At 49.9% G+C, this 25335-nt stretch overlaps 11 protein-coding genes across 11 annotated transcripts; 6 read left to right on the top strand and 5 right to left on the bottom strand.

Moving 5' to 3' along the window:
- Positions 1-202: 202 nt before the first annotated feature.
- nar1 (iron-sulfur cluster assembly protein NAR1) lies at positions 203-2087 on the top strand (the record flags this gene model as incomplete). Its single annotated transcript, XM_057229928.1, has 2 exons — positions 203-310; positions 381-2087. The coding sequence occupies 2 exons, from the start codon at positions 203-205 to the stop codon at positions 2085-2087; spliced, it is 1815 nt and encodes a 604-aa protein (XP_057085018.1).
- A 532-nt stretch (positions 2088-2619) lies between these two features.
- N7447_005665 (Rpo12/RPC10 RNA polymerase subunit family protein) lies at positions 2620-2929 on the top strand (the record flags this gene model as incomplete). Its single annotated transcript, XM_057229927.1, has 2 exons — positions 2620-2831; positions 2905-2929. 2 exons carry the CDS (start codon positions 2620-2622, stop codon positions 2927-2929), a joined length of 237 nt encoding a protein of 78 aa, XP_057085017.1.
- Positions 2930-3402: 473 nt separating this feature from the next.
- N7447_005664 (anthranilate phosphoribosyltransferase) lies at positions 3403-4786 on the bottom strand (the record flags this gene model as incomplete). The annotated part of the gene is made up of 2 exons (XM_057229926.1): positions 3403-4365; positions 4427-4786. 2 exons carry the CDS (start codon positions 4784-4786, stop codon positions 3403-3405), a joined length of 1323 nt encoding a protein of 440 aa, XP_057085016.1.
- Positions 4787-5087: 301 nt separating this feature from the next.
- Positions 5088-6137, top strand: N7447_005663 (mitochondrial 54S ribosomal protein uL10m; the record flags this gene model as incomplete). Its single annotated transcript, XM_057229925.1, has 1 exon — positions 5088-6137. The coding sequence occupies one exon, from the start codon at positions 5088-5090 to the stop codon at positions 6135-6137; it is 1050 nt and encodes a 349-aa protein (XP_057085015.1).
- A 237-nt stretch (positions 6138-6374) lies between these two features.
- On the bottom strand, positions 6375-7790 carry N7447_005662 (phosphatidylinositol-specific phospholipase C; the record flags this gene model as incomplete). Its single annotated transcript, XM_057229924.1, has 1 exon — positions 6375-7790. The coding sequence occupies one exon, from the start codon at positions 7788-7790 to the stop codon at positions 6375-6377; it is 1416 nt and encodes a 471-aa protein (XP_057085014.1).
- Positions 7791-8985: 1195 nt separating this feature from the next.
- On the bottom strand, positions 8986-10638 carry N7447_005661 (Carboxylesterase type B; the record flags this gene model as incomplete). Its single annotated transcript, XM_057229923.1, has 1 exon — positions 8986-10638. The coding sequence occupies one exon, from the start codon at positions 10636-10638 to the stop codon at positions 8986-8988; it is 1653 nt and encodes a 550-aa protein (XP_057085013.1).
- A 1488-nt stretch (positions 10639-12126) lies between these two features.
- On the top strand, positions 12127-13737 carry N7447_005660 (uncharacterized protein; the record flags this gene model as incomplete). The annotated part of the gene is made up of 4 exons (XM_057229922.1): positions 12127-12295; positions 12352-12455; positions 12510-12581; positions 12652-13737. 4 exons carry the CDS (start codon positions 12127-12129, stop codon positions 13735-13737), a joined length of 1431 nt encoding a protein of 476 aa, XP_057085012.1.
- A 468-nt stretch (positions 13738-14205) lies between these two features.
- Positions 14206-15029, bottom strand: N7447_005659 (gluconokinase; the record flags this gene model as incomplete). The annotated part of the gene is made up of 2 exons (XM_057229921.1): positions 14206-14658; positions 14793-15029. 2 exons carry the CDS (start codon positions 15027-15029, stop codon positions 14206-14208), a joined length of 690 nt encoding a protein of 229 aa, XP_057085011.1.
- Positions 15030-16356: 1327 nt separating this feature from the next.
- Positions 16357-18025, top strand: N7447_005658 (vacuolar protein sorting-associated protein 26; the record flags this gene model as incomplete). Its single annotated transcript, XM_057229920.1, has 5 exons — positions 16357-16576; positions 16663-17135; positions 17216-17240; positions 17358-17474; positions 17799-18025. The coding sequence occupies 5 exons, from the start codon at positions 16357-16359 to the stop codon at positions 18023-18025; spliced, it is 1062 nt and encodes a 353-aa protein (XP_057085010.1).
- A 341-nt stretch (positions 18026-18366) lies between these two features.
- N7447_005657 (uncharacterized protein) lies at positions 18367-23705 on the bottom strand (the record flags this gene model as incomplete). Its single annotated transcript, XM_057229919.1, has 5 exons — positions 18367-18798; positions 18867-23224; positions 23275-23448; positions 23504-23570; positions 23628-23705. 5 exons carry the CDS (start codon positions 23703-23705, stop codon positions 18367-18369), a joined length of 5109 nt encoding a protein of 1702 aa, XP_057085009.1.
- Positions 23706-24097: 392 nt separating this feature from the next.
- On the top strand, positions 24098-24752 carry N7447_005656 (E2 ubiquitin-conjugating protein MMS2; the record flags this gene model as incomplete). The annotated part of the gene is made up of 5 exons (XM_057229918.1): positions 24098-24170; positions 24241-24320; positions 24380-24505; positions 24559-24638; positions 24692-24752. The coding sequence occupies 5 exons, from the start codon at positions 24098-24100 to the stop codon at positions 24750-24752; spliced, it is 420 nt and encodes a 139-aa protein (XP_057085008.1).
- Between the last annotated feature and the right edge of the window lie 583 nt (positions 24753-25335).

The following is a 25335-nucleotide window of genomic DNA, read 5'->3' as shown; positions in this document are numbered from 1 at the left end:
CGCATAAGGCGGTAAGCTTATCTCCGATCTCGCCACCATGACAAAGCGTGCAACGCCGTTGGCATGTCGCCTTCTTACAGAAGAACCATTTAAATCCTCCGACGTTTCGAAGTCTTTATTCTGATTATTCGCAATATAATTAGCCAAATATAGGCCATTTCTTTCACTTCGTTCACGGCCGCCCAAAGCAGTCCTCGCCACAATGAGCGCGATCCTGTCAGCAGACGATCTGAATGATTTCATTTCGCCTGGGGTCGCGTGTATCAAGCCAGTTGAAACTCTTCCACAGAAAGATACAAAGAATCAAGAAGTATGTACGATTATTTAGCTCGTTAGGAATGTGTGAATTAGAGTTTCTTTTACTAATTCTCTAATTATAGGGCGCATATGAAGTAACAACGGAAGACAAAGTCGCGCCCGAGGATCTACCCCCCGCACAGATTTCTTTGACAGACTGTCTCGCTTGCTCTGGTTGTGTCACATCTGCTGAAGCAGTGTTGATATCCCTTCAGTCTCACGCCGAGGTCCTCAATACACTTGATGCTCATCCGGAGATTCCCTTGACGCATGAGCATCATGGGGTGGTAGTCAATAAAACTGAAGACTCTGGGGAGGGTAAGATCTTCGTGGCCAGTGTCAGCCCGCAAGTCAGGGCAAGCTTGGCAACAACCTATGGGATCTCGGAGATAGAAGCAGGGTACATGATCAACCAATTACTTAGTGGTCCGCAGGGCTTACGAAGTGGGGGCAAACACGGCAATGGGTTTACATGGGTTGTCGACACCAATGCCATGCGAGAGGCTGTGCTAGTACTCACTGCAGACGAGGTTTCGGACTCTCTCGACTCAGGGGACTCGTTAACAACGGGCCAGTCGGATGACTCTCTCCCCAAGCGACCCATTTTATCCTCGGCATGTCCTGGATGGATTTGTTACGCGGAGAAGACTCACCCTTTTATCCTTCCACACCTTTCTCGACTCAAGTCCCCGCAAGCTCTGTCGGGGACGTTCCTCAAAACCGTTCTAAGCAAGTCTCTCGGGGTCCATCCATCTCGGATTTGGCATTTGGCAGTCATGCCCTGCTTTGACAAGAAGCTAGAAGCTAGTCGGGAAGAACTCACAGATGTGTCGTGGCGACAGGGAGATTTCACGAGCTCTGAGACAAAGCCTGTTCGCGACGTAGACTGTGTTATCACTGCTCGTGAGCTTCTGTCTCTGGCTTCATCTCGAGGACTCTCACTGCCAACCCTGCCTTTGCAACCTCTGCCTTCGTCTTTCACCCCGCCTTTCCCTGAAAAAACCCTTGATTCTTTTCTTTCCTTTAAGCGCTCTCGGTCGGAACAATCTCTTGCTACAGGTACATCTGGAGGCTACCTACATCACGTTCTCGCGAATTTCCAAGCTCGCAACCCAGGCAGTGAACTTGTGATCAACCGCGGACGCAATGTCGATGTCGTCGAATATGTGCTCATGTCTCACGAGGGCCAACCCATTTTGAAAGCAGCTCGCTATTATGGTTTCCGAAATATTCAAAACCTTGTTCGGAAGCTCAAGCCCGCGCGTGTATCGAGGCTTCCCGGCGCAAAACCAGCCGCCAGACCCGCCGCAGGTCGGCGCCAGCCTATGTCTCGTAACACTGTGTCCACAAGCAGCTCGGGATCAGACTACGCATACGTGGAGGTTATGGCCTGTCCTGGTGGATGCACGAATGGCGGTGGCCAGATCCGAGTCGAGGACGCCAGAGAAGCCCTTGGTCCATCCCAAGGAGAAGCACTAGATGCATCTATGAAGCCATCCCCACATGAGCAGCGCGCGTGGCTTGCTCGCGTCGACGAGGCTTATTTCTCCATGGAATCTGAGACTGACTCTGAACTGGAGACTCAGTCTCAGCTGCTTTCATTGGCTGACAAGGAGGCTAAAATTCATGAACGCTTGCGGCGCTGGTCAGAATACATGGACATACCGCTCTCTAAGCTCGTCTACACTACCTACCGCAAGGTTGAAAGTGATGTTGGCAAGGACCAAACACCTGCTAATGATACGAGTCGGGTTGTGGAGCTTGCGGGGAAGATTGGTGGTGGTTGGTAACTTTTGTCTCCTTCATTTTGCTGCTACGAAATCCGCCTTTGGGGTGGTATTCTTCGTGGCCTCTTCTTTGCTTCATTTACATGGCGCCAGGATTGATTTTTCTTGCACGTTTCTGGGGGATATACCACATTTTCATTTTTGAAGTCACGGTCAATGATATATGAGGTGCCGGGTTTTTTTAAGCTTATGACACGATAGATGCATAGAAAAAAGGTCTAAATACCTTTAGATATGATCAATGATATTAATGAAGCTATCAAAACATGGATATAACCAAAGAACCCCATAAATTTCATACAAAACCAGAGGGCTTTCTATACTTCCAGATCGGGCTTGGATGTGATGACTAATCTGTAAAATGCATCCGTAGGTGACTAAGCACCTAAAATCCCGCGTTCCAGAAAGAAAAAGAATTGAAGTATCTCGGGATAGAAACTAGTTTCCACCTCACAACTCTCATCCTCCCACCGGACCTAATCAACTCTCGCGCGCAATAACTCCTTTACTACTACATCACTCTTAAACCAAAACGATGTCTCGCGAAGCCTACCAAGTCCCCTCGACGGGCGCCCAGAACAACTTCGACACCCAAGGCGGAGGTTTCGGCAACGCCATGGCCATCGACAGCCCCTCAGTCACTTACCTGTGTGGCGAGTGCTCTGCCCGTGTTCCCCTAAAGCGCGGTGACCAGATCCGCTGCAAGGACTGCGGTCACCGTGTGCTGTACAAGGAGCGGACCAAGCGGTAAGATTTTCTTTCTGGGAATCATCATGCGATATACGCAAGACATGAGCTGACTTTTGCTTTCTTTCTTCAGTATGGTCCAGTTCCAGGCTCGGTAGACGTCTCATCTGCCCAAACATGAATCGGACGTTCGGAGGTTGCGATGGCTCAGGCGGAATCGGCCTGAGTTCATTTGGTTTTGAAGTCTTTATTTTTTGACGAATTATGCATACAATGGCGCTTTGGGGTTGAATTACACAAACCTGTTTTCTATGGTCTCAGTCTACAAGACCCATATACGATGTTCTCGCCATGCCCTCTAGTCCTAGCCCAAGTCTGGACCTGTGAGGTAGGCTTCCACCTTTCTTTCCTAGAAACAATTACATTTGCTTTCGAAGAATCAAAGGCATTTACTCATAGAAGATTGGACTGAAGTACCCGAAATATTCATATATCTAAACGTACATGGTGTACTTAGTGTGCCTATCAGAACGGGCAAAACCATGCATAACTCAATCCGAAAGTTCCTTAACCCCGAAAAGGCCGTAACATGCTAAAAAATCAAGGTCTACAAAGCTAGAATCTTATACTATTAAAGCTGATTAGTTACTTCGATGAATTGCTCCAAGTGCTTCAGAGACTGCCCGCTCTCGATTGCCCAGCGTGCGCGACGCACGCCTTCTTTCCAGCGGCCGCCGCCAGGGCCACGTTCGGTGATGACCTGTCCATCATCGCCCGGTCCCATGTTGCTGGTATCGGCCTCACAAATGCCCGAGGTGACAAGTAGACCAGCGACATTCATGAGAACAAACTCCAGGATGGGGTCATCCCTGGGAAGCTCATTCCGAAGTATGCTCATCAGCTTTTCTGCGTTCTGCTTGGGCATTTTGCCTCCGCCAACTTCACTAAGGGGGTGACTAGAGAGGCCAAAGTCCGATGGCTGGAGCTGGAACGTGTCGAGCTTGACGAGTGTACGGGGATTGTCGTCATCTTCACTGGAGTCATCTGCATTGTCATCTGAGGCTTTGTATGCGGGGTTCGGGTACTCAGAGAGCCTCCAGCAGTTTGTCTTTCCAGCGCAGCTGATTTCGTCCATGTCCTCTGCGCCACAAACAATCATGGCTTTCTTCGCTCCGCTTTGTCTGAACGCCTCGGCAAATACCGGACCAAGGCTCTGGTACGCTACACCAACTACACGTGCTTCCAGTGCCCAGTCAACGGGGTTTGCCAAAGGGCCCATCAAGTTGAAGATCGTCCGGAGGCCAAGGGCCCTGCGGACGGGGTTGGAATGCACCATTCCCGGGTGGAAATTCGGAGCGAACAAGAACGAATAGTTGGTTTTCTCGTAAACTTGGGCCAAATTCTCGGCGGTGACGGCTGCGATTTTGGGCGGCACGGGTTGGATGGCATTGAGGACGTCGGCGGCCCCAGAAGTCGATGTTTGAGCGCGGTTGCCATGTTTCGCAGTCATGATAAGAGGAGATGCAACGATTGAGGAGGTTGTAGAAATGTTAAAGGTCGAATGAGAGTCTCCTCCGGTTCCAACAATGTCACACTATACATCGTGCCCTGTCAATAAATATAACACAGCGACGAAATGGAGAGGTCCTGCATACCAGTCCACCGTGGTAATTTCCTGTTTTCAGACTACGAGACTTGATAATCTTCGTAAGCGGATCTCTCTCAACTTGGCAGGCAGCATCTCGCATGCATTGAGAACATTTCGCAATCACATCTGGCTGTCTATCCTTGCCGGTCGAGTGGAGCAATGTGAGAAGGGCGGCGGTCTGAATATGAGATAGCCGGTCCTCAAAGATCAGTGCAAAGGCAGAAGCAATTTCCTCTGCGCCCACGGCGGGGAGATCCTGTGCGCTGACTCGGATGCCAGCAGCAGCGGGGTAGGCGAGTCGCTGGAGGAGCGGGGCGATCGAAATGGGCTCAGGCCGCTGAGAAGGAGAGGGTATAGATGTTGCCATAATTGAAATATTTGTAAGCCACTGTACTATATGTTTACAGTAGCCCGGTAATCCCAATAGGGTTTCACAAGCTTGAAAAGATACCTGTAATATCATAACATGCCAAGTGACTCAATAAGAACACTAATATAGCCGGCAGAAATATCCCACCGCCCTCAATGCGCCTTACCCCTTTAGGACCCAAAAAATATCACGCTTTGCATATCTCCCGGGGGCTATCTTAACTTGTCTTGACCTGTGATTACACCTTCTTGAATTATTTGGGCATTGGTTAATTCACGACCTAAATCAAATACTCACAATGCCACCTCGGTTAAGAATCTCGTCGCTTCAACAAATCCCTCGATGCCAATATGAACTCCGAATTACCAGGAGCGCATCCAGTGCTGCGGCCCCGGCAATCACGCCAGCTGCTTCAATTGAGCAGATGACACGCTCACCAGCACCGGTATCAAGATTCCCTCCTACTCAGCCACCTTCGCACCGCAATCCCGAATACCGCCGGTCGCAGCTCCTACGGTCATACACCTCCCTTCTCCGCACGTCTCCTCTCATCGTGCTGTTCCAACACAACAACCTCAAGTCCATGGAATGGGCCGCCATCCGACGAGAATTAACCATTGCTTTGCAAAAAGTGGATGAGAAGATTGCCGCCGAAGGCCGGACAGCGCCTGCTCTCGCTCCTTACATTAAGATCCAGACCATCCAAACCAGCATCTTCGAGGTAGCTCTGCGCATCGTCGAGTATTTCCGCCCCAGCGAGGCTTCTCTGGGTTCAGGAAAGCCCCCAAGTGCAATTGACCCCGTGACACAAACATCCGCCGAGATCCCTGCGATCTCCGGCTCGAAGGATGACCCGGCTTTGACACACGACTTGTCTCGTACTGCCCACGCCGCAGTCAAGAACATGAAGGGCATGCACGAGCTTTCTCCTCTGCTTGTCGGCCCTGTTGCTGTCCTTTCCATCCCTACCGTCTCGCCTGAACACATGAAGGCCGCGTTGTCCATTCTCGCCCCCAAGGAATCCGGCTTCAAGGCCCCTACCCGCAAGGGAAACCCGGAATACTACGAGCCCATCGTTCAGAACGGTCTCAGCAAGATCAACTTGCTGGCTGCCCGTGTGGACAACCAGGTGTTCGATATCGATCAGACCAAGTGGGTCGGCAGCATCGAGGGTGGCATGGACGGACTTCGCTCCCAGCTTGTCACGGCCTTGCAGAGCATGAGCTCCAGCGTTGCAACTACCCTGGAAGGAGCTGGCAAGAGCATCTACTTTACCTTGGAGAGCCGCCGGAGTGTTTTGGAAGAAGAGGAGAAGGGACCGGAGGGCGACAAGAGCGAATCGTCCTAATCTGGTCATGATCATTCTGATTCATTTTCCTGTATAATAGATCATATCCTGCGTTTTGTCCTCAAGACCCCGACTTCCTACTTCAGGGTCAATGTATACTTGCAAGAAATTAACTTTGGTGCATCATTTTTTATGTAACCCATGAATCATTGTGTTCCCTGTATATGTGAAGCAAAATACAGACCGCGCCTTTAAAAGACAAGTTCCCTCCCGATATATATCCACTGTGTCCACCATCTACTTCTGTCTCAAACGCAGTTTGGCATTCATGCCCACAATGCAGCGCACAAGATCCCAATCCCCATTCAAACCAACCCAGTCCGTAACAAGAATACCCGTCGAGCAGTCCGCATCATGCTCTTTACCACGGCGACAGATATAATCCACAACAGCCGGGTTGACCTTGGCAGCAACCTTCTCGGGCCAAGTATCCGTCTTCCAGAAGTTACTGGCACTCAAGAAATTGACGTAAAAGGGGAAAGCCTTGGTCGCATGCATATCAGCCTGAACACCAAACGGATAGCGACAACAGCTAGCCCGATCAATCTGCTCCGAGACGAACTTGATCTTCTTCTCGATATTCATACTCTCCAGCACCTCATAGAAATCCTGGATGCAGAGCTGGCCACTGGGACACTTAGCATTGGGAGTATTATCCGCCCACGCAGCAGCATCAATTCCCCAACCATTCCCACCATGTTCGCCCTTCAGCTTCTGCTGCAAGTTAAACCGACGCATGAGGATAACCTTGCCACGCGCCTCGCCTAGAGTCGGGATCTTGGGGCGCACCCACCACCGACTACCCGCCTTAGCGTAGTGGTCGTGCAGGATCCGCGAGAGCTGCTCGTCAGTCGCGTTACCGGTACCCTCCCGCTTAACGGAGATGATCAGCGTCTCGGACGGGTTGCGCTCGAGGAACTCGTTGACCTCATGCATCAGGTCGCGGAAATACTTGTTTCCCGTTAGCGAAATGGGGAACACGCTGTGGACGAGGATCAGCTCGTCGCGCGCTGCGTCGTCGGGGTACTGTGGCTGCACGCGGATATCGAAGAATCGCACGCCGTTCTCGAGCTGCTCTTTCGGGCTGACGGCCTGGCAGCGCACCGAGGGCGGCGCGATGTGGCATGTGGGCGAGTTGTGCGTGCCTGGGATTGAGAGAGCAGAGAGGAGGGTGTCGTCGCGGAGCTCGTGCATCCAGGCATTCAGGTGTGCGGACGAGAAGATTGTTAGGAAGGATGCTGGGACCACGAAAACGCCGGTGAAGCGGTGTTTGGGGTTCTCGCTTAGTGCTTTCATTGTTGCAGACTCTGCTGTTGGGACGGGGGCTTGGATCTGGTATTTCTGGCCTTCGACCTCGAAGATTAGACGCATGCGCTCCTTGTCGGAGTGGACAAAGGGGCGTAGGTCGGTCTTCTTCGTTGCGAATGGCTCCACGTGAATGTCAACATTCTTTTCCTCGAAGTGAGGACTATCCTGTTCGATGGCAGAGACGGTGTCATTGCGGGTTTGGTTGGTTAAGACCTGGGTGAGGTTTCTGGCCATTGTGCTGAAGGCATTGAACCCATCCTTCTCCGGTGCCTTGAAACGCTCAATGCGCTTCAGGACGATCGGAGTGGAGGTGTTGTTGCGGATAGTGAGGTATTCGGCAACCATGGTGAATGGCAATTTGGAGAATTGGTGAATCAGCCCAAGTCGTGCAAAGGGTTCTCAATATGGATCGAAACTGGGTGCCTGGAGAACTGAGATCGGAGTGGGATCGGAGTGGGTTACCCCTCCACTAGGGATCAGCGCACGATCTCCGATAGGGGAGCCCTTGTTCTTGGCGCGTAAATCTGATTCGCGTGGACATTTGGATTGTAAGACAGCGCGGAGATTTTCAAGATCTGTACGGAGTAAGTCTGGGTGACGACGGAAGGGACACGATTGTGCGTGGCTTTTGCGCCAGAAACTGTGGCCTTTCCACGCTGTGTATCGCCGCGTTATAAGAACTAGTCGACCTTACTCACTTCGCCCTAGCGCCATTCACAACTTCTTTTGAGACGAGCTCGGCGCATACACCATGATTATGGGGAGCAGAAGCAGAGTATTAAGGACAAGGGGAGAATAGGATATAAGAGGCTTTCCTCTTCCTTCTTGAGATGTCGTTCCTTAACATATTCGGAGACTCTAATATCGCGTTGATATATCTGAGTAGAGTGCCTGTAGTCTCATTTAGTTCCAATAGCTCGAAGCAAAATAAAGAAGGCCGATATTGACTAGAACGGTTTCGTTTAGCAATCTGAGCTAAATGACTGTCATATGACTTGGACCGGTCAGCTCATCTGCCGTCACAGCTTTTTCCACAATTCGCTCAGTGCATTCCGCATCCACCAATAATATTCTCCCATCTCTTTTCCCCTTGCTCCACCACCCGCTTTTCCCACAATTTCCGTCCCCATCATCGTCCTATCAGCGAACTAACAGCGAAACGTAGCTCTCAAGAAGCGTGTGCAACAATTCCCCCCACATGGAGATGTCATTGCTTAGAGACTGCGCACCATAGAGGTCCAGTCACAGTCAAGTGAGAATCATTAGCATGGCGCTGAAAGTGCATGACTTCCGCAAACTTTCTAAGCAAGAACAGAGTCTCATTACCATTATCCACATCACTTGACAGCCTCATAATACCCCACATTACCATTCAATAAAAATACCCTGTTCCAACCGTGTAATCTATCTCAGTATTCCGACAATATCTCAAAGACATCTAAATAATATATCTGACACTAAAAATACATGACGAGGCCACAGAAGCGGCCAACCATGTTGACTGGTTAAATACATATGTCAATACAGAGGGAGAACACCTCTAATAGGGAACCTGCTGATGGAAGTAGTCCATGATAAACTCCACCTGCTTTGGTTTGGCAATGGGCACATCTTCGAACTGATTACCGAGTTCCATGACAACCTGGGTGCCATCGGCACTGTTGGGGCTCCAACGTGGCAACGATTTGCTACCATTGTAGGACCCACCCTTGTTGGGGTTGAGGGTCTTCGCAAAGTTGGCCCAGTAGGACGACATCTTCTCTTGGATCTCAAAGTCGATAGCAGTGAAAGCGTACGTATCGGAATTGGCGTAAAGAGCACCGAGCGCATACATGATCTCAGATTGGTGGAAGGCACCCTGATCCTGGCTCGGGGGCGCATGGGTCCAGTAGTAGGTGTAGAAGTCTGCAGTGGCAGATTTGTACCAGTCAGTGGCATAGGCCCACGAACCGACAAGAGAGAGATCGCGAGCAGCAGCGTTCCAGGCCTGAGAGCCAATGGTATCGTTGTTGTGGTCGGGGTAGAGCTTGAAGTATTCGCTGGAGAGGTTGCCATACTTGAGGCTGCAGTAGTACTCGTACTCGGCAACGGTGTAGTCGGTGCCGGGAGAGGCACCAGATTCGTCCTTGGTGTTACCAGTGATCACGGGAACATCGTTGGCAGGGCCATTGATCAGGGTGTCGATGTACTTAGATGGAAGCACGTAGTCGTCCAGAACGGGCTTGAAGATCAGAGGATAACCAGCAGTGAGTGCGGTGACCCACCAAATGGAGCTGTTGGTAACCCGATCTGACGAACCAACTAGGAGGCTCTCCATGGAGAGGCTGCGCATCTCCTCAATTGTAGAAACGTTGTGGGCCTTGATGTAGCTAGCACTGTTGGAGATAGCAGTAGACATGTTGACGTACGAGGTGGCAAGGCCAGCCAGCATGGTATCGTAGGGGTATCTAATCCCGGACTGGGAGATACCGCCATGGAAGTACCCCGTGAAAAGAGGGCTATTGACCGCATGGTAGACCTGAGAAGAGCCGAAAGACTGACCAGCAACGGTGACACGGTCAGGATCTCCACCAAATTTGGCAATGTTCTTCTGCACCCACTTGAGAACCTCCAGTTGATCCAGGACACCATAGTTACCAGAGGTCTTGTGGCCAGTAAGCTTATAGCCTTCTTCGTTGAGTTCAGGAGTAGCGAGATATCCAAATGCATCGTCACGCCGGTTGAAGGTTATGAGAATGACATCCTTCAATGCCATGCCACCACCGTACCACCACTCCTGGTTGCTGGTTTCGCCGGAACCCTGGTTCCAAACCATGACAGGAAGGTTGGCATCAGCGGTCTTAGCGTTGGTCCAAATGTTGAGACTGAGGCAGTCTTCACTGATGTCGGAATATGAGGCACTAGGACAGGCAGGGCCAAAGTCTATAGCCTTCAAGGTCTCGTTCCATGACTCGCGGGGCTGCGGTGCCTTCCACCGGTTTTGATATCCTGTATCGGCAGCGAAAGGAACACCCAAGAAAGCGGCGACGTTGGACTCGGCGCCATCGAAGTACTTCTCCAGAGTGGACTGATTAAAGTACTGGAACCCCTCGACGGGACCGTAAGAGGTTTGGATGACCTTGTCCCAAAGCTGGGCTTGGGTGACAGCAGCACCTAGGGCCAGCCAGGTCAGAGCATTGGTCAGGGGTGCCATAATGGTTGGATCACCGTACAAAAGAAAATTGAATTGATTGAAAACCTGAAGCACAAGGCCAGGAGTTGAGGGACCGGTGATGTTCTTATACTTTTTTTTATACTTTCTAAGCTTCTTCGCCAGCGTAATCGGCCTACGTACCTAATAACGTGATGTTGGTACGGTACGCTTGGAATAGTTGTAGCTTGAAACCGGTTAAATGTTCATTCAGAAAATTAAGGGATTATACAACCAAAAATACCTCGTTATCTGGTGTCTCGGTGTCTAGTCTAGTGAATTTCGGGCCTTGCAGGATCGGCCTCGGTTTCTGTATTGAGTTAGGGTGAAGACGATCATGTTGATATGGTCTCCACCTCTGACACGCGGACAAAATTCGAGGCTTCGAAGTTTTTTTTTTTTTTGGTTTCTTGCAGAACTAGAGCATATTCATTTAGTTCATCACTGGGAATTAGCGCAGTGTCTGTGGCTGAGACCCGAGCCCGGATTTGGGTGACTGAAAGGAACAAGTCAAATCTGACAATCACGACGGATACACCTTTGTGTTCCTCGTTCAGGCATGGACTGGAAACCCAACAATGGCGTTGGAAATCTATATTTATCTGAGCTCAATCTTGGGTAGCGTAGTAGCGTCCTGGGTGGAGTTTTGAAAGCTGTGGTACCTGCATGACGGATGGGATAGACGGCAGTGGACCTCAGGGATCGCATATCCGCATCATTACACCTGCATCGATATATCAAAAGTGTCTGAACATTGGAAGCACTCTGATATGGCTGATAAAGTGCCATTCTTCATTCATTAGATAGAGATCCTGATAGATGGTCTTATACCGGTCTCTTAGCTTGTCAAGTAAAAAAGAACAAAAGAAAAAAAAAAAGTGATCCGTACCCCAATTACTCCCAGCGCAGGGTCGAAACCCTCACCAGTTTCACCATTTACTGAGCTTCCCAATGCGGTGTCACCCGTGGTCACTGTTTCACTCAGCAATCAGATAGCCTTGTGTCTCTCACCCACTCAGCCACCCAGGGAGGATTCTAGCAGACTACCTTGATCTAGAGTCAAGTAGACCAAAGCCTATTGTTTATACCATATAGATTCTACTCCAATTACCTCCACTGATGATATATGACTGCCCTCTGGGCTCTATTCCACAGTCTGCTTCATCTTGTGCTGCCTAGCTGTCCCATGTATAACCTGTGACATTCTTATTTGCTTGCACTTCCTAATTGATATTCCATAGAGCAAAGCAACAAACATTGATGAATTTGAACAGAGACAAAGAAGTTAGACGATAACGTCAGGGCCATACTTCCCCCCATACCCGCAATAGATGCGGGGAGATCACGTGGGTAGCATCGGTTAGCATCGGCGTGCGGGCAGAACAGTCGCTCGAGAGCCAAATAAAGTAGACACAATGCTCCTTTTCTCTTCAGGAATTTTCAGAATAACATCTCTTGTATCGGTCTCTACCACCTTGTCCTCTTTTTACCATGAGTTTCAGCCGCAGCAGTGGCATCACTGCCCGCAACTTCAGGCCTTGTCTACCCCAGAATCGTCTCCGCATTCGCTCCACTCTACCACCGCTCTTGTCCCGGAGATTCCATGCAAGCTCTCTGCTATGGGGGATCAAGTCACAAGTTCTAAAAGATGTCGGGGAGGGTAATTTAAACTCAATCCCTAGCTTATTCCTCAATTTGTTCACTTACAATTGCTAGGCATCACTGAGGTCCAGATCATTCAATGGTACGTGGAAGAAGGGGCTCATATTGAGGAATGGAAGCCTTTGTGCCAATATCAGTCGGATAAGGCTGTCGATGATGTAAGTTATGCCTCCTTTGTTACCGTACTATGGGCTAATGGCTAACGAACCCAGATTACTTCGAGATACGAGGGCGTTATCAAGAAATTACATTTCGAGACAGATGATACAGTGCCTACAGGCAGGGTGTGTACTACCTTCACTCGTCCTCACTTAGGATCCACACCGCAATTCCCATATTAACAGGTCTTGGTAGGCACTCTGCGATATTGAAGTTGCAGATGGAAAATACCCCGATGATAACCCGTCGCACGAGTCAAGGGCAGTGCCGTCTGAACCTACTCCAGCCTCTGATATCACACCTGCAGTTCAAGCAGCCGAGTCCTCTCCAATAACCCCTCCTCCTTCCAAAGTTCTGGAAGAGACACCCAAGTCAAAGCATGCATCCCTTGCAGTTCCCGCAGTACGCGGGCTATTGAAAAGCCACGGCGTGAACATCCTCGATATCAACGGAACCGGCAAAGAAGGGCGGGTGATGAAAGAAGATGTCCTGAAATTCGTAGCCGAGAGAGATTCTCCAGCAGTTCCGACATCAGCGCCCGCCCCAGTCTCCGTGTCACCAGACACACGCCAAGTAGAGTCAATCGTCAACCTGACCCCGATGCAATCACAGATGTTCAAAACAATGACCAAATCTCTGAACATCCCACACTTCCTCTATACAGACGAACTCAAAATCAACGACATCACCGCCATCCGCAAGAAACTCGCCAGCGATAAACGCGATCCTACCAAAATCACCTTCCTCCCCTTCGTCGTCAAGGCCGTCTCACAGGCTCTGACCGAGTTCCCAATCCTCAACTCGAAAATCGATACCAGCGATCCCACAAAGCCCAAGCTAGTCATGCGCGCCAAGCACAATATCGGAATTGCCATGGATACGCCGAACGGTCTGATTGTTCCCAACATCAAGGACGTTGCCAACCGTTCGATTATTGATATTGCCGCTGAGGTCGCGCGGCTCAGTGCCCTTGGTCAAAGCGGCAAGTTGACACCCGCAGATATCAGTGGTGGTACTATCACCGTGTCAAATATCGGCAATATTGGAGGTACATATGTGGCTCCGGTACTTGTGCCGACGGAGGTGGCTATTCTCGGTGTGGGTAAGACTAGAGCTGTGCCGGTCTTTGATGAGGACGGACAGGTTACACGCGGGGATATGGTTAACTTTAGTTGGAGCGCGGACCACCGTGTCATTGATGGTGCGACAATGGCGAGGATGGGTAACAGGGTTAAGGACCTAGTGGAGTCACCCGAGCTTATGCTTCTAAATCTTAGGTGAATTAGACAAGCCACGGTTTTGATCAAGTACCAAGACATTGCATACTTGGTTCATCTAGTTTGGTAGTCCCAATCTATTATAGATTCAGCTTCTTAGTACACCGAGAAAATCAAAAGATGCAAAAGATATAGACAGGTCAATTGACATGAAAATCCACACCGAAACAAAGGATATCGCGAGAACCTGCCAAGCCAGACAGTTGATATATCCAAACAGCACGAAGTAGAAGCTCGAGATACGAGCTTTCTCAAGAACGCCAAAATCTAAAACAGACCGGTGACATAGCCAAGCCGGCCGTAACACCAAACACCATTGGGAGGAACAAAATCAACAAACCGAAAAGAAAGAAAATGCTAAACAATCCTCCATGCATAGATACCCATTTTCGCAACCCACATGGTAATGAGATATCGATAGACCGAGTGGGCCCCGTCCCATCAATCCACAGAAAGATGGAGGGGAAACAAGTCACTTATACTCCGCGAGCTTCTCAGTCACAGCATCAATAACATTGCGCCCCACATCCTCCATCGTACCCTCAACATTGACAGTAATAACATCCCACTCGCCCTTGGGCTCCTCAAGCGCCGCAAGCTGCGACTGCACCATACTGCTCTTCATGTAGTGTGATTGGCGCTGTGTAACACGCTGCAGCAACACATCCTCGCTGAGCTTGAGGTAGACGAAGTGTATCTGCACCGAAGGCGAGCCATATGCAGCAACGCGCATCACATCCCGGTATTTCTGCTTCAGCGCGGAGCAGGCTACTACCACACCGGCGGGTGGGTGGAAGTTGTTGGCTTCTGAGGGGGAGAGGGCGTCGATTGCGGCTTGTCGGAGGGAGATCAGCCAGTCCCAGCGGTCTTCGTCTGTGAGTGGGATACCCTTGCCCATTTTGTCTTTGTTTGCGGCGGGGTGGAACTGGGAGGGGGGGGATTTTTGTTAGTTAGGTGTGTATATTTTGGGGGTTCCCGGGGGTTGCTGGGGTTGGGCGCAATAGGATGGTTGGGTGCCTGAGGCCTTTTTGAGGTACTTGGGTACTTGGGAGTACTTACGTCGTCGCCTTCGAGGAATGGGATGCCTAGCTCGGTACGCAGGACGTTGCCGACAGTGCTCTTTCCGCATCCTGCTGGACCGGTCACAACCCAGATATGTTGCATTTGCGTAGGTTTGGAGGCTGCTCCATTTGTTCCGTTGGCGGCAAGGTCCGGCATAATGCGCGCCTTGCTCACGGTGGAATCTACTATGGTGGGAGTGTGGGAAGGCTGAGGTCTTTCCCCTGCGGAAAGCATGTTGTAGAGAAAAAGGTGTTGGATTTTGGGAGAGAAATGGATTGGATTTGGTTCCAGTTTTATAACTTGGGTCAGGGTGGAGGTATGACGCTGCAGTGATACCCGTATAACAGGTCAAGAATGATCAGAATTATCATTTCAAAAGAGCGCGAGCCTACCTTTCAAGTACTTATATTGTTACGGTGGGTCGGGTAAAAAGATTCCAGCAGAAGCCGAGTGGGGGGGAGGACCTTCGTACGGTTATTGGTTTATATTGGGGGTTAGGAATAGGCCAAGTTGAATATCTTTAGATACCCAAAGGGAATACCTCATGCTAATATGTATAGCTCTCTCTACTTGTACTTGGACACATCAACTCTCTCTTATTGAATGTACAATTCCATAAATTACAAAATACCAAACCATACATGATGTCACGGGTATTAACCCCCACGCTAACAAGACACCGCCAGTTTGGATCCAAACCGTCATTTTCCATACTTGACTCGAATAGATCCAAATACCTTCGTCATTCTTTATCTTTCACTATCCCGAGAAAGTCGACACCGAGAAACGACCCACATGCGAGATTCGCAGATCCACCTTGAAAGATGGTATGGACTATGTATATACTCCCATGGGGAGAGAAACGTTCCGGAGAATATGGTTTCATCCGATAGGACAACAGACATGACAGCATGGAATATACATGGTGATTCACAGTCACACCGACTATTCCCGGGTGTGCCTGGTAGGCACCTACAGAGTAATTGATTTCCACTTCAAAAATCCGGGGAAGAAAGGAACTTCCGGGTAAATAAGTCGGATGACTGAGACTAAAGCGTCTTTCGCTCATTTTCTAGGGTCACGAGGGAGTCGCGCGGGAAGCGGATTCCGACACATCCGATCTCGTGTTTGCCCGGTGTGGCCTAGAGGGTGTGCTGGGTCCTGATCCGTATGGTTAATTTGTATTTTGGATGAAAGACAGCGAAGACATGCTTCAGCTCCAATCGGTGGGAAATATGGAGGAGCTCCTCCTGTGGATCAGAGTCCAAAGTTCAACGGGTAGTTGTAGATCAGTGGTACCTGGAATATTAGTTCCAGAAGTAACAGCGAAGGGGACCAAGTGTAAGCTAAATATGAAAAGAATGTATATCGTATATATGTAGGTATATGTTGTATTTAGATCTTATACCAGTTCTATGTATGCAAGAACATATCGGTGCAGGGCGGGGCGGGGAGGCGGTATTACATAAGCCATCTCCAGGCCACCGCGACAGCTCCAGATCATCAAAGCTCCGACTTATTGGTTCGGGCCTCGATAGCTGCAGCCTCAATTACCTCCATCATGGCTTCGCTCTTCTTCTCCACCCCGGTCGACATTGATGTGGTCCTCGAAGACCTCGATGAGCGCCAGACCGTTGACGTCAAGCTCGACAAGGGCCGCCGCGAGCGGGTCCCTCTGTACATGGACGGCGAGTCCGTCAAGGGTGCCGTGACCATCAGACCGAAGGATGGCAAGCGACTGGAACACACGGGGATCAAGGTGCAATTTATTGGCACGATTGGTGCGTCGGATCTGCTACCCAGCCTCTCTCAGCTGAATTCGCCATCGCAGGTTGACCGCTGACACCGTTCTATTTCGGAAATACAGAGATGTTCTACGACCGAGGGAACCATTATGAATTCCTCTCCCTGGTCCAGGAGCTCGCCGCGCCCGGCGAGCTGCTCCACCCGCAGACCTTCCCCTTCAATTTCAAGAACGTCGAAAAGCAATACGAGTCTTACAATGGCATCAATGTCAAGCTGCGCTACTTTGTCCGGGTGACCGTCTCGCGGCGCATGGCCGACGTCATTCGGGAAAAGGACTTGTGGGTGTACTCGTACCGCATGCCACCTGAGAACAACAGCCCCATCAAGATGGACGTCGGTATCGAGGACTGCCTGCATATCGAATTCGAATACTCCAAATCCAAGTATCATCTCAAAGATGTGATTGTCGGTCGTATCTATTTCTTGCTCGTGCGGCTCAAGATCAAGCATATGGAATTGTCTATCATTCGACGGGAGACAACGGGATCACCGCCAAATCAATATAACGAGAGTGAGACTTTGGTGCGCTTTGAGGTATGTGGTATATTGAACACTTGATGTGATGTTCGGGTATGAAATACAGACCATAAGAATACTTACTAACTTGCATGCAGATTATGGACGGTTCGCCATCGAGAGGTTAGTGGATGCCTCGAAAACTTCGGACCTCGTCACGGTCACCAACCCCTGCTTTCAATGAATCTCGCGAGGGTTGGCAGGCTTGGGGTAATCTTGAGCACAGCTGACTTTCTATAGGTGAAACCATTCCGATCCGTCTCTTCCTTGGTGGATTTGACTTGACGCCGACATTCCGCGACGTTAACAAGAAGTACTCGACAAGGTACTATCTCAGTCTCGTACTGATTGACGAAGGTATGTTCTAATTACCCCACGTTCTCTCTGTTCTTTCCCCGTCCTTGGCAATCCTCAAATCAGTCCATGATGCATCCCCAGAATGCGGGGTGCAGAGGCAAAATGCAATAGCCGCCGGCAATGGGAGTTACCCAATACAACCATACAGGTCGGCCCGTGTTGCATCATTTTGCCGGTCTGTATCCGAGACCCCCAAAACCCGAGACCCCCACGCTAAACCCCTTCTGGCGGCAACTCCACCGATATAATTTACCATACACTCCTCCCATCTCTGATACATCATTGGCCTACAATCTCAATGTCTTAAAACTAACCCAATAACAGACGCCCGTCGCTACTTCAAACAATCCGAAATTGCGCTCTACCGCCAAGCCCCCGAGATCGCCCCGAATCCCCAGATCGCACAGCAACAGCAGATCCAGCAGCAAATGCTCCTTGAGCAACAGCGCCAGCAGCCCGCTCTTCCCCCGGGCTCTGCTACCGCTGGACCCGGCAGAGAAGCCGCGCCACTTCGGCAGGAGCCTCAGCCTGTTCCCGCGCCCGCAGCATAGACTACCTTATTCTATCCTCATTATCGCGTTTTTCTTACACTTGGTACCTGCGGATCTGTTCTTCTATACCCGCCTCTTGTCTCTGCTCTCGATTTCCCCTACTCCTCTACTACGCACTATTCCTTTTGTGTCCATTGATCCGTCTCATGGCTATGTCACGACATCACTCTGTAGTATACTTTACTCTGTCTAAATTCGTGCCAAGTCTCATTTCAAATCAAACCTGATCTTAGATTCAGATTGTATGTGTTAGTCCGTATAAGGTAAAAACAGTGCATTAATCGCCATAGTACATAGTACACACACAGCCAGGCCATACTTTATCCACACAAGTCCTAGTTCTAATATTCAAACCGACCGATCTCCTGCAACACCTTCCCCAGCGCCTGGAGAATCTGGCCATCATCACGCTCTTTACCAGCGACCTGCACAGCGCGCACAACCAACGGATAAATCCACTCGAGATGTTTCCGATAGTGCTGCTCCTCCGCACCCCCAGCCGCGAGAGCCGAGACGGTCTTCAGCGAAGGCGGATCCGGGATAGCCGATGGCTCACTCTTCAGCTCAACCATGCTAACAAGTAGATGGAGCAGGGCCTTGCGGGCAGGCGTGGGCTGGGGCATCAAGCCGCGTAGTGGCTGGTCTGCGATATAAGACTTGAGCGAGACCGCACAGCGCAGGAGCAGGTAGGGCGAGATCGAGCGTGCGAGCAGAGTCTGCGGGAAGGGGGCGTCGGCTTTTGTCTTAGTATTGGCTTTCGAGTATGCGGCAAGCTCGAAGAGTGTGTCTATGAGGACATAGGCTATTCCCGGGCGCAGGGTTGGCGGTGGGTCGAAGGTACGACCGGGGCGTACGGTATAAAAGTCCTGTAGGGGTGTGGTTTCGAGGCCAGTGGTGGGTAGGTCGAAGCGGAGGGGGCGTAGATGAAGGAGGAGTGGAAGAGAGCGCGGGCGAAGTCGCGGCGGACGGCGTCTGGGATTGCTGCTGCTCCGAGGGATGGGAGGATGAGAGTCTTCAGGCGGGTGAAGGCTTGGATGTCGAATGCCTCGTCTGCAGTGATTCGGGCGTTGGGGAGTTGGTGCGCTTGAAAGCCGCGAGCGGAAACAATTCCATTTGTGATCTCGACTATGCGTTGCCAGAACTGAGATGTTTCTGACTCGTTTGTCTTCGTGTATTGCTTTTCCACGTAGGGGACCGCGACTTGGAGGATGTTCAAAGATACTGTTGTGGCCTTTTGCCATAGGAATGGTTCGCGGTCCTTCCCTTGCCATGTGTACTTCTGCACGATTGGAGCACTGAGGTGTGTGAGGGAGTTTGCAAGAGCACCATTTGTAAAGATGTCTTGCTTGATGCCGAATTCGGCGATGTACCAACTGACAAGATCAATGGTTCTTTTCGAGAATGCCACGAATGCTGGTCTTCGAGTGTCACTACCGGAGCTCCATTTTGATAGTGCTGAATCTGATAGTTCAGCAAGACACAAGAGAATATCCGGCTGGGAGTCCTCTTTCTCCAGGCAGAGCATTTTGATACAATCAATGACTAGCGCTTGCAGTGCTGAAGGTCGATCGACATCCGGAGAGTAGCGCGGAGAGACCGAGTTCCACACAAGCAAGCTCAGGGCATGGAGGACCTTCTCGATGTGTTTCGTGGTCAGCTGGTCTTTGTAAAGGCGATAGATCTGTTGGAATGTATGTAGATAAGCTAAAGCAGCATCCTGGTTAGGTTGGTCTAAGTCAAGCATCTGCTCATCGCCGGCAGGGTGTCCATTTGCCCAAAGAAGCCAAGCACACTCAAGAACATCATTGCTAAGTTCACCTCCATTTTGTACCCGTAGGAGAATTGCCGAGAGGCTAGAAAAGGTTGCTCCGCTGAAATCCAAAATATGCAAGTCAATAAGACTTTGCAAGTACTTCAAAAGTCGCTTCCATGATTGATCGAACTTCTCGTCGCGCACAAGGGTCTCAAAGAAATTGGTGATCAGATTTGATAAACCCTTGATCATCACCACTGTCGTATCCACCCACGCCCTGAAGTCATCGGATTTTGCATTGCTCCGATTGTTTTTGGCTTGAAGCAGAGGGGTCTCAATTCCCTCGGCCATCTTAAAGAGGACCATGTTTAGGCACAGACGCCACGCTTCGGGGGAGAGCTGCTGCCCGTAGGCGTCGAAGATGCGCAGAAGCGTATGGACTGCGCTGTTCCGAATCTCAGGTCGACTATCTGTTGTGATATCAACAATCCGAAGCAACAGCAGCAGCCACAACGAGTTCCGAGAAACAGAGGGGTCCTCATCATGAGCTAATTTAGCTAGCTCTTCTTCGCTGACCGATGCATCAACATGGCCAACTGAGATCTGCTCAATCTGACCCTGGAGAAAGTCGGAAACATTCCAGAAAAATGAGGTTGTAGTGAGGGAGATATTGAAATCTTGGGTTTGCGACGTAAAGCTAGAGAAGGCATTCACCAAGCTCAAGAGACAGGGCGCCGGTAGCAAAGAAAGGAAGTCGGAGGCGACAAGATGCAGAGACTTGTAAGCAGCACGTACCAGACGAGGGCCTGCTGGAAGAGCCGATGATCTGCGCTCTATCGGGGCGGAAGACAGATCGCCAGTTGAAGGGTCCGGGGTATGTTGGAAAACACCAGATATCAAATCAAAGATGAGGTGCCATCCGTCCACGAAAGTTTCTGCATATTGTTCCAGAATGTTGTTTAGCACTTCCAAGCTCTGTTCGTGGATTTCAATCACGGTTATCGGTAAAGACTTGGAGGTGTGCATGTCTGATGCATAGAGCGAGGCAATTTGGGCGTTCAATGTCTGCAAATTCCTCGTCTGTAACTGATTGTAATCTTTCTCATCGTCTTCGTCCCTTAGTTTCATCGTTGAGAATACGAGTGAATTCAAAATTGCGTTTGCCTGTAGGCGAAGATTCGGACTGACGGTGGTATTTGCGGATGCCGAGATGAGACTTTGCGTCAGCAGCTCCCATGCTTTGCTATCTTCTTCTTCGAGCGAAGACAGTCTCCCAAGGTTTGCCTTGGCCAGTTCGTTTCCTCTTTCCAGTACAAATTTGAGTTCCTCGTCTTGCATTCTTGATTTTCCGACCGTATGCGATACACGCCGGGAACTTTGGTGTAAGCGTCCACTTCCTTGGGATGATTGCGGCGTTCGAGACATTTCTGATACTTCCTGGGCATCACTTTGGTTGCGACGCTGCTCCGTAAATGTTGAAAGGTTCAACAAGGCGAATAATATTTCTTTAAAAGATGCACTTGGGAAATCACTAGTGCTTTCTAGCATTTTGCTAGAAGCCGCCTGGACCGCAATCACCTCAGTCCCAAGATTGGCTGTCGGAACGTCGTTTCCTGGGGTGAATGAAGTCTCCCCAGTCCCACTAGCCGATTTGACCATCGCGCTTGAGGACATGCCAATCACCAGTCCAGTGTATTGAAGTGTTTCAAAAATAATGGACCAGGCCGGCTGATCCAATGTCGGCCCCAAAGCAATTCCGAGGTTGAGCAAAGCCCGCATACAAAGTAGATTCCTGGTGCTTAAAGACACGGGAGGCCCTTCCCCTGCAGTTGCTGCTGCAGCCTCCATTGCCAAAGAACTGGAATTTGACAAATCCGCACTTCTCCGTTTCTTTTGGAGTGTGTCACTTTGCTGGGGGCCAGTGGCAGACGCATTGTGTGACTTGGCGCTACCCGCACTCGCAGGCGTGGCGGCCTTTCCAAGAGTTGTTAAGAAAGCATCTCGGGGAACAGCCAATCTCAGAAGACCTGCCACATGAGCTAACTTTTGGAAAGCTCGAACGAGATTGTGATAATACTCGTCATCCAAGGATGCACGCAAAAAAGTGGAACAAGCCGCTAGGACAGCAGGCCAACAGTTCTCTATTATCCCCGCACAGGTCTTGATAGCGGAGTACTGTATATGAGAATGCAAGTCCAGAGGATTTATGGGAACATGAGATTTTTTCGATGGCGAGCTAGACTGCACTCGGGTGGGTTCTGCTGTGAAATCCTGAGAAGATCTAGCGGAGTCAGGTCCTTGAACGGGGCTCATAAGTCGATTCTTGCGTCTTTGCTTTAGATCCGGGACCGTCAATGGAAGAATGAATTTCGCGAGCCCTTCAGCAAAGCTACTGATACAATTAAGAACAAGGCTGTAGATGTAAGTGTCTGGTGGTGTGGGTGGATCTGTCTTGTCGAGGAGATCGATATATGGCGTACGAACAACACTCCACTGAGTGCTGATTCCAGGCACCTTGGTTTCGCTTGGAGGAACAGTTGACCCAATGACACCAGCAACGCCACCAGTCTCAAGAGTTATTTGATCCTCTGTGGTAGATCTTGAGTGTTCCGCGCGTGAAGGTACTGTTGATTGATTGCTGACGCCAATCAACGAAGGCTTCTCTGAAGCTAGCCTAACTAGTGCAGCCATATGGTCACGGAGGATGTTTTTTCTGCCTTCCCCGCCATCATACAGACTATAAATTAGCCGCACAGCACCCGGCTCGGAGTATAGCCCTCGGAAGACTTCCATGCAGAGCAGTCGTTTCCAAGGTGCTGTCCCATCCGGCTCAACGAGATGGGTTATCAGACTCAATGCCATCTCGCATTCTGTAGTCAAAAGAGACATGTGACGCTTCAGAAGAATGAGAAGAATTCGAGCCACTCGAACGGTTTGAGCGAATGAATACCTCTCAGACAGACAACGGACGGCTAGTGGTAACAACCGAACGCGCAGCACTTGCGAAAGCTCGGGATGTCCCACAAAAAGGCGGCCGCTGTTCAGGAGAATACTCTCGATAAGTTCGAGCACAAAAGTCGGGGATAGGGTTCGTGTTCGTAGAAACTGCAGTGGCTCACCATCGATCAGACGACAGAGATCATCCAATACTCGCAGTGCATCATAGGCGAAGTAGCTGATGACAAGCGACTGACCATCAACTTTGATGGTTGTGGTAATTTTGTCATCGTTAGGCAGATTGTCTTCGCTCGAAACTCTTTCAAATGTCGATACCACCAGCTGCTGGAGGGTAGCCGCGGCGGTACTAGAAACTGCAATCGTTTTGCTTGCCTGTAACGTGGCGCATATTTCCAACGTATTCGCAAGAAGCTCCCCGCTCAGTTCATTGGAATAAAACTGCAAAAGCGAAGGCAGAGACTGTAGAATTTTGAGCTGAATGTCAAGACCTAGGAAGCGTTAGCGCAGTTTGAATGTGTCAATTTGGTTGGACACTTACTCAAGCTCGTTGTCTCCTTCAGGCCTCCCAGGACATCTTTCAAACGAGTCGAGGGTAATGATCGAGACGCAATGAGTCTCTGTAAGCAGATCACACCAATACCAGCAAGCTTCGTATGCCGAGTATGGCATGCAATAATGAATGGCTCAACAAAGTTTGGCTTGCGAACAAGGTCTAATGGCGATTTAGCGGTTGGGAAATGACAAAAGGTGGCCGTTTAAGAACGTACCTGCTGCTATTTGAGCTTCTGAAGTTGAGGGCAGTGCTTTGAGCTCATTTAACGATTGTTCAGCGGCCTGTCGATTCCTCGTTAGTGTGCCATGGCCGACGATGCATAGAGGGTAATAACCAACATTTCGCAAATCGGAGTTTTTCCTTCGAGACTCATGAATCAAATTGGCGATCTCCGTCTGCAAGAATTGGGAGGACATTTCTGATATAGATTTGTTGTATCAGAGCATGGCCAGCACCGACTAATGCCCGAGGTCCCGATGTCAACAGTACAGGGAGCTCTCGATCGCAGATAAATAGATCGGTATTTCCACGCCGGACTAGTTGTAGATCAGGAGCTTCCAGGTCAAGTTCATGTGAGCAGCAAGGGAACAATGGCCGCGATTTTCCTATTACAATGATTCCACGATGGGATCAACAAGGCGTGGCATCTCCAACTGGTCCCAAGCTATCGATAAGCCATATCGCACGTGACCCTGTTCCAACTTGACCGCCTAGCGCATTGCCCCTCTTGTCGCAACATCCCTCTTTAGCAACTATTCACACTTATCGTGACATTTCCAGCCTCTGAACCTACTACTCGGTGCTCAACATGGCTGCTAAGGTCCCAAGAAACTTTCGCCTCCTGGAGGAGCTCGAGAAGGGCGAGAAGGGTCTGAGTGCAGGTACGATTGACTCCCACGATCTCCGACATTGTCCCGCCTTGGATCACTGACGTATCTTTCTTATTTTTAGACGCCTGCTCATACGGACTTGCTGATGGAGAAGATATGATGATGAGCAACTGGAACGGAACCATCCTTGGTCCTCCTCACGTTAGTTCTAGCCCTACTCCCCTCCATCATGAAACTATCACTAATCTGCCATCTTTCAGAGCGTTCATGAGAACCGGATATACAGTGTGAACATTCACTGCGGACCTGACTACCCCGATAACCCGCCTACCATTCAATTTGTCTCTCGAGTCAACATTCCATGTGTTGATCCCAGCTCTGGCAAGGTATGAGAGTGGGTACCAATACATAAAGCCATTACTGAGTCATTATACTACAGGTCGATCCGACAAAGCTTCCAACCCTTGCGCAGTGGAAACGAGAAAACACCATGGAGACTGTTCTAATTGAGCTGAGAAGGTGAGCAGAACGAATGGTACAAGATCGATGGTTGGCGTTGACACTTTATCCAGGTACATGGCCTTGCCCCAGCATAAGAAGCTGCCGCAGCCCCCGGAGGGCTCGACTTTCTAGTCCAACATATGTGACCCACTCAGTGCAGGCGGATCTCGGAGTATCAGGGTCGGCTTCATTCAAATTTCCTAGCTTCTTCTCTTTTTCTTTGACTCTAAAGCGTGTACAGTCTCTGCATGAAGGCATTGGCAGGGGCTCTTTCGAGCCCCAACTTTCAATTTCATCCCAACATTAGGTATTCATCTCTACAGTGTTTTGTTTCGTGGAACTGGGCATTGCGGCAGGCGCCTGTTTACCAATAGCAACAAAAACAAGTGATTTTTTTTATCGAGTGACAAGATACTGAGTAGAATCATTCACTTAGGCCATGGTCGTATTTCCGCATAGAATCCTCGGCACGTTAATATATATCATTGTACCAATTACTGTACTAATGACACCAGGAGCTGAAAATTAGGTTATTAATATAGTACTATCGAAAGAAGAATACATATTTTGTGTACATGTGAGGAAAGTATCTTCAATGCACTGATTTGTAGTAGATAAGAACAGGGAAAGATTTAGAAAACAGAAAATGAAAAAGGAAGAAAGATGAGGGCCTTGCGGCCTGCCACTCTACACCGTAGCGTAAAAATAGCAATGG

Source organism: Penicillium robsamsonii (assembly GCF_028829455.1).
Source record: "Penicillium robsamsonii strain IBT 29466 chromosome Unknown utg000003l_segment0_segment0, whole genome shotgun sequence".
NCBI lineage: Eukaryota > Fungi > Ascomycota > Eurotiomycetes > Eurotiales > Aspergillaceae > Penicillium > Penicillium robsamsonii.
This window is presented reverse-complemented; position numbering and strand designations above follow the sequence as displayed.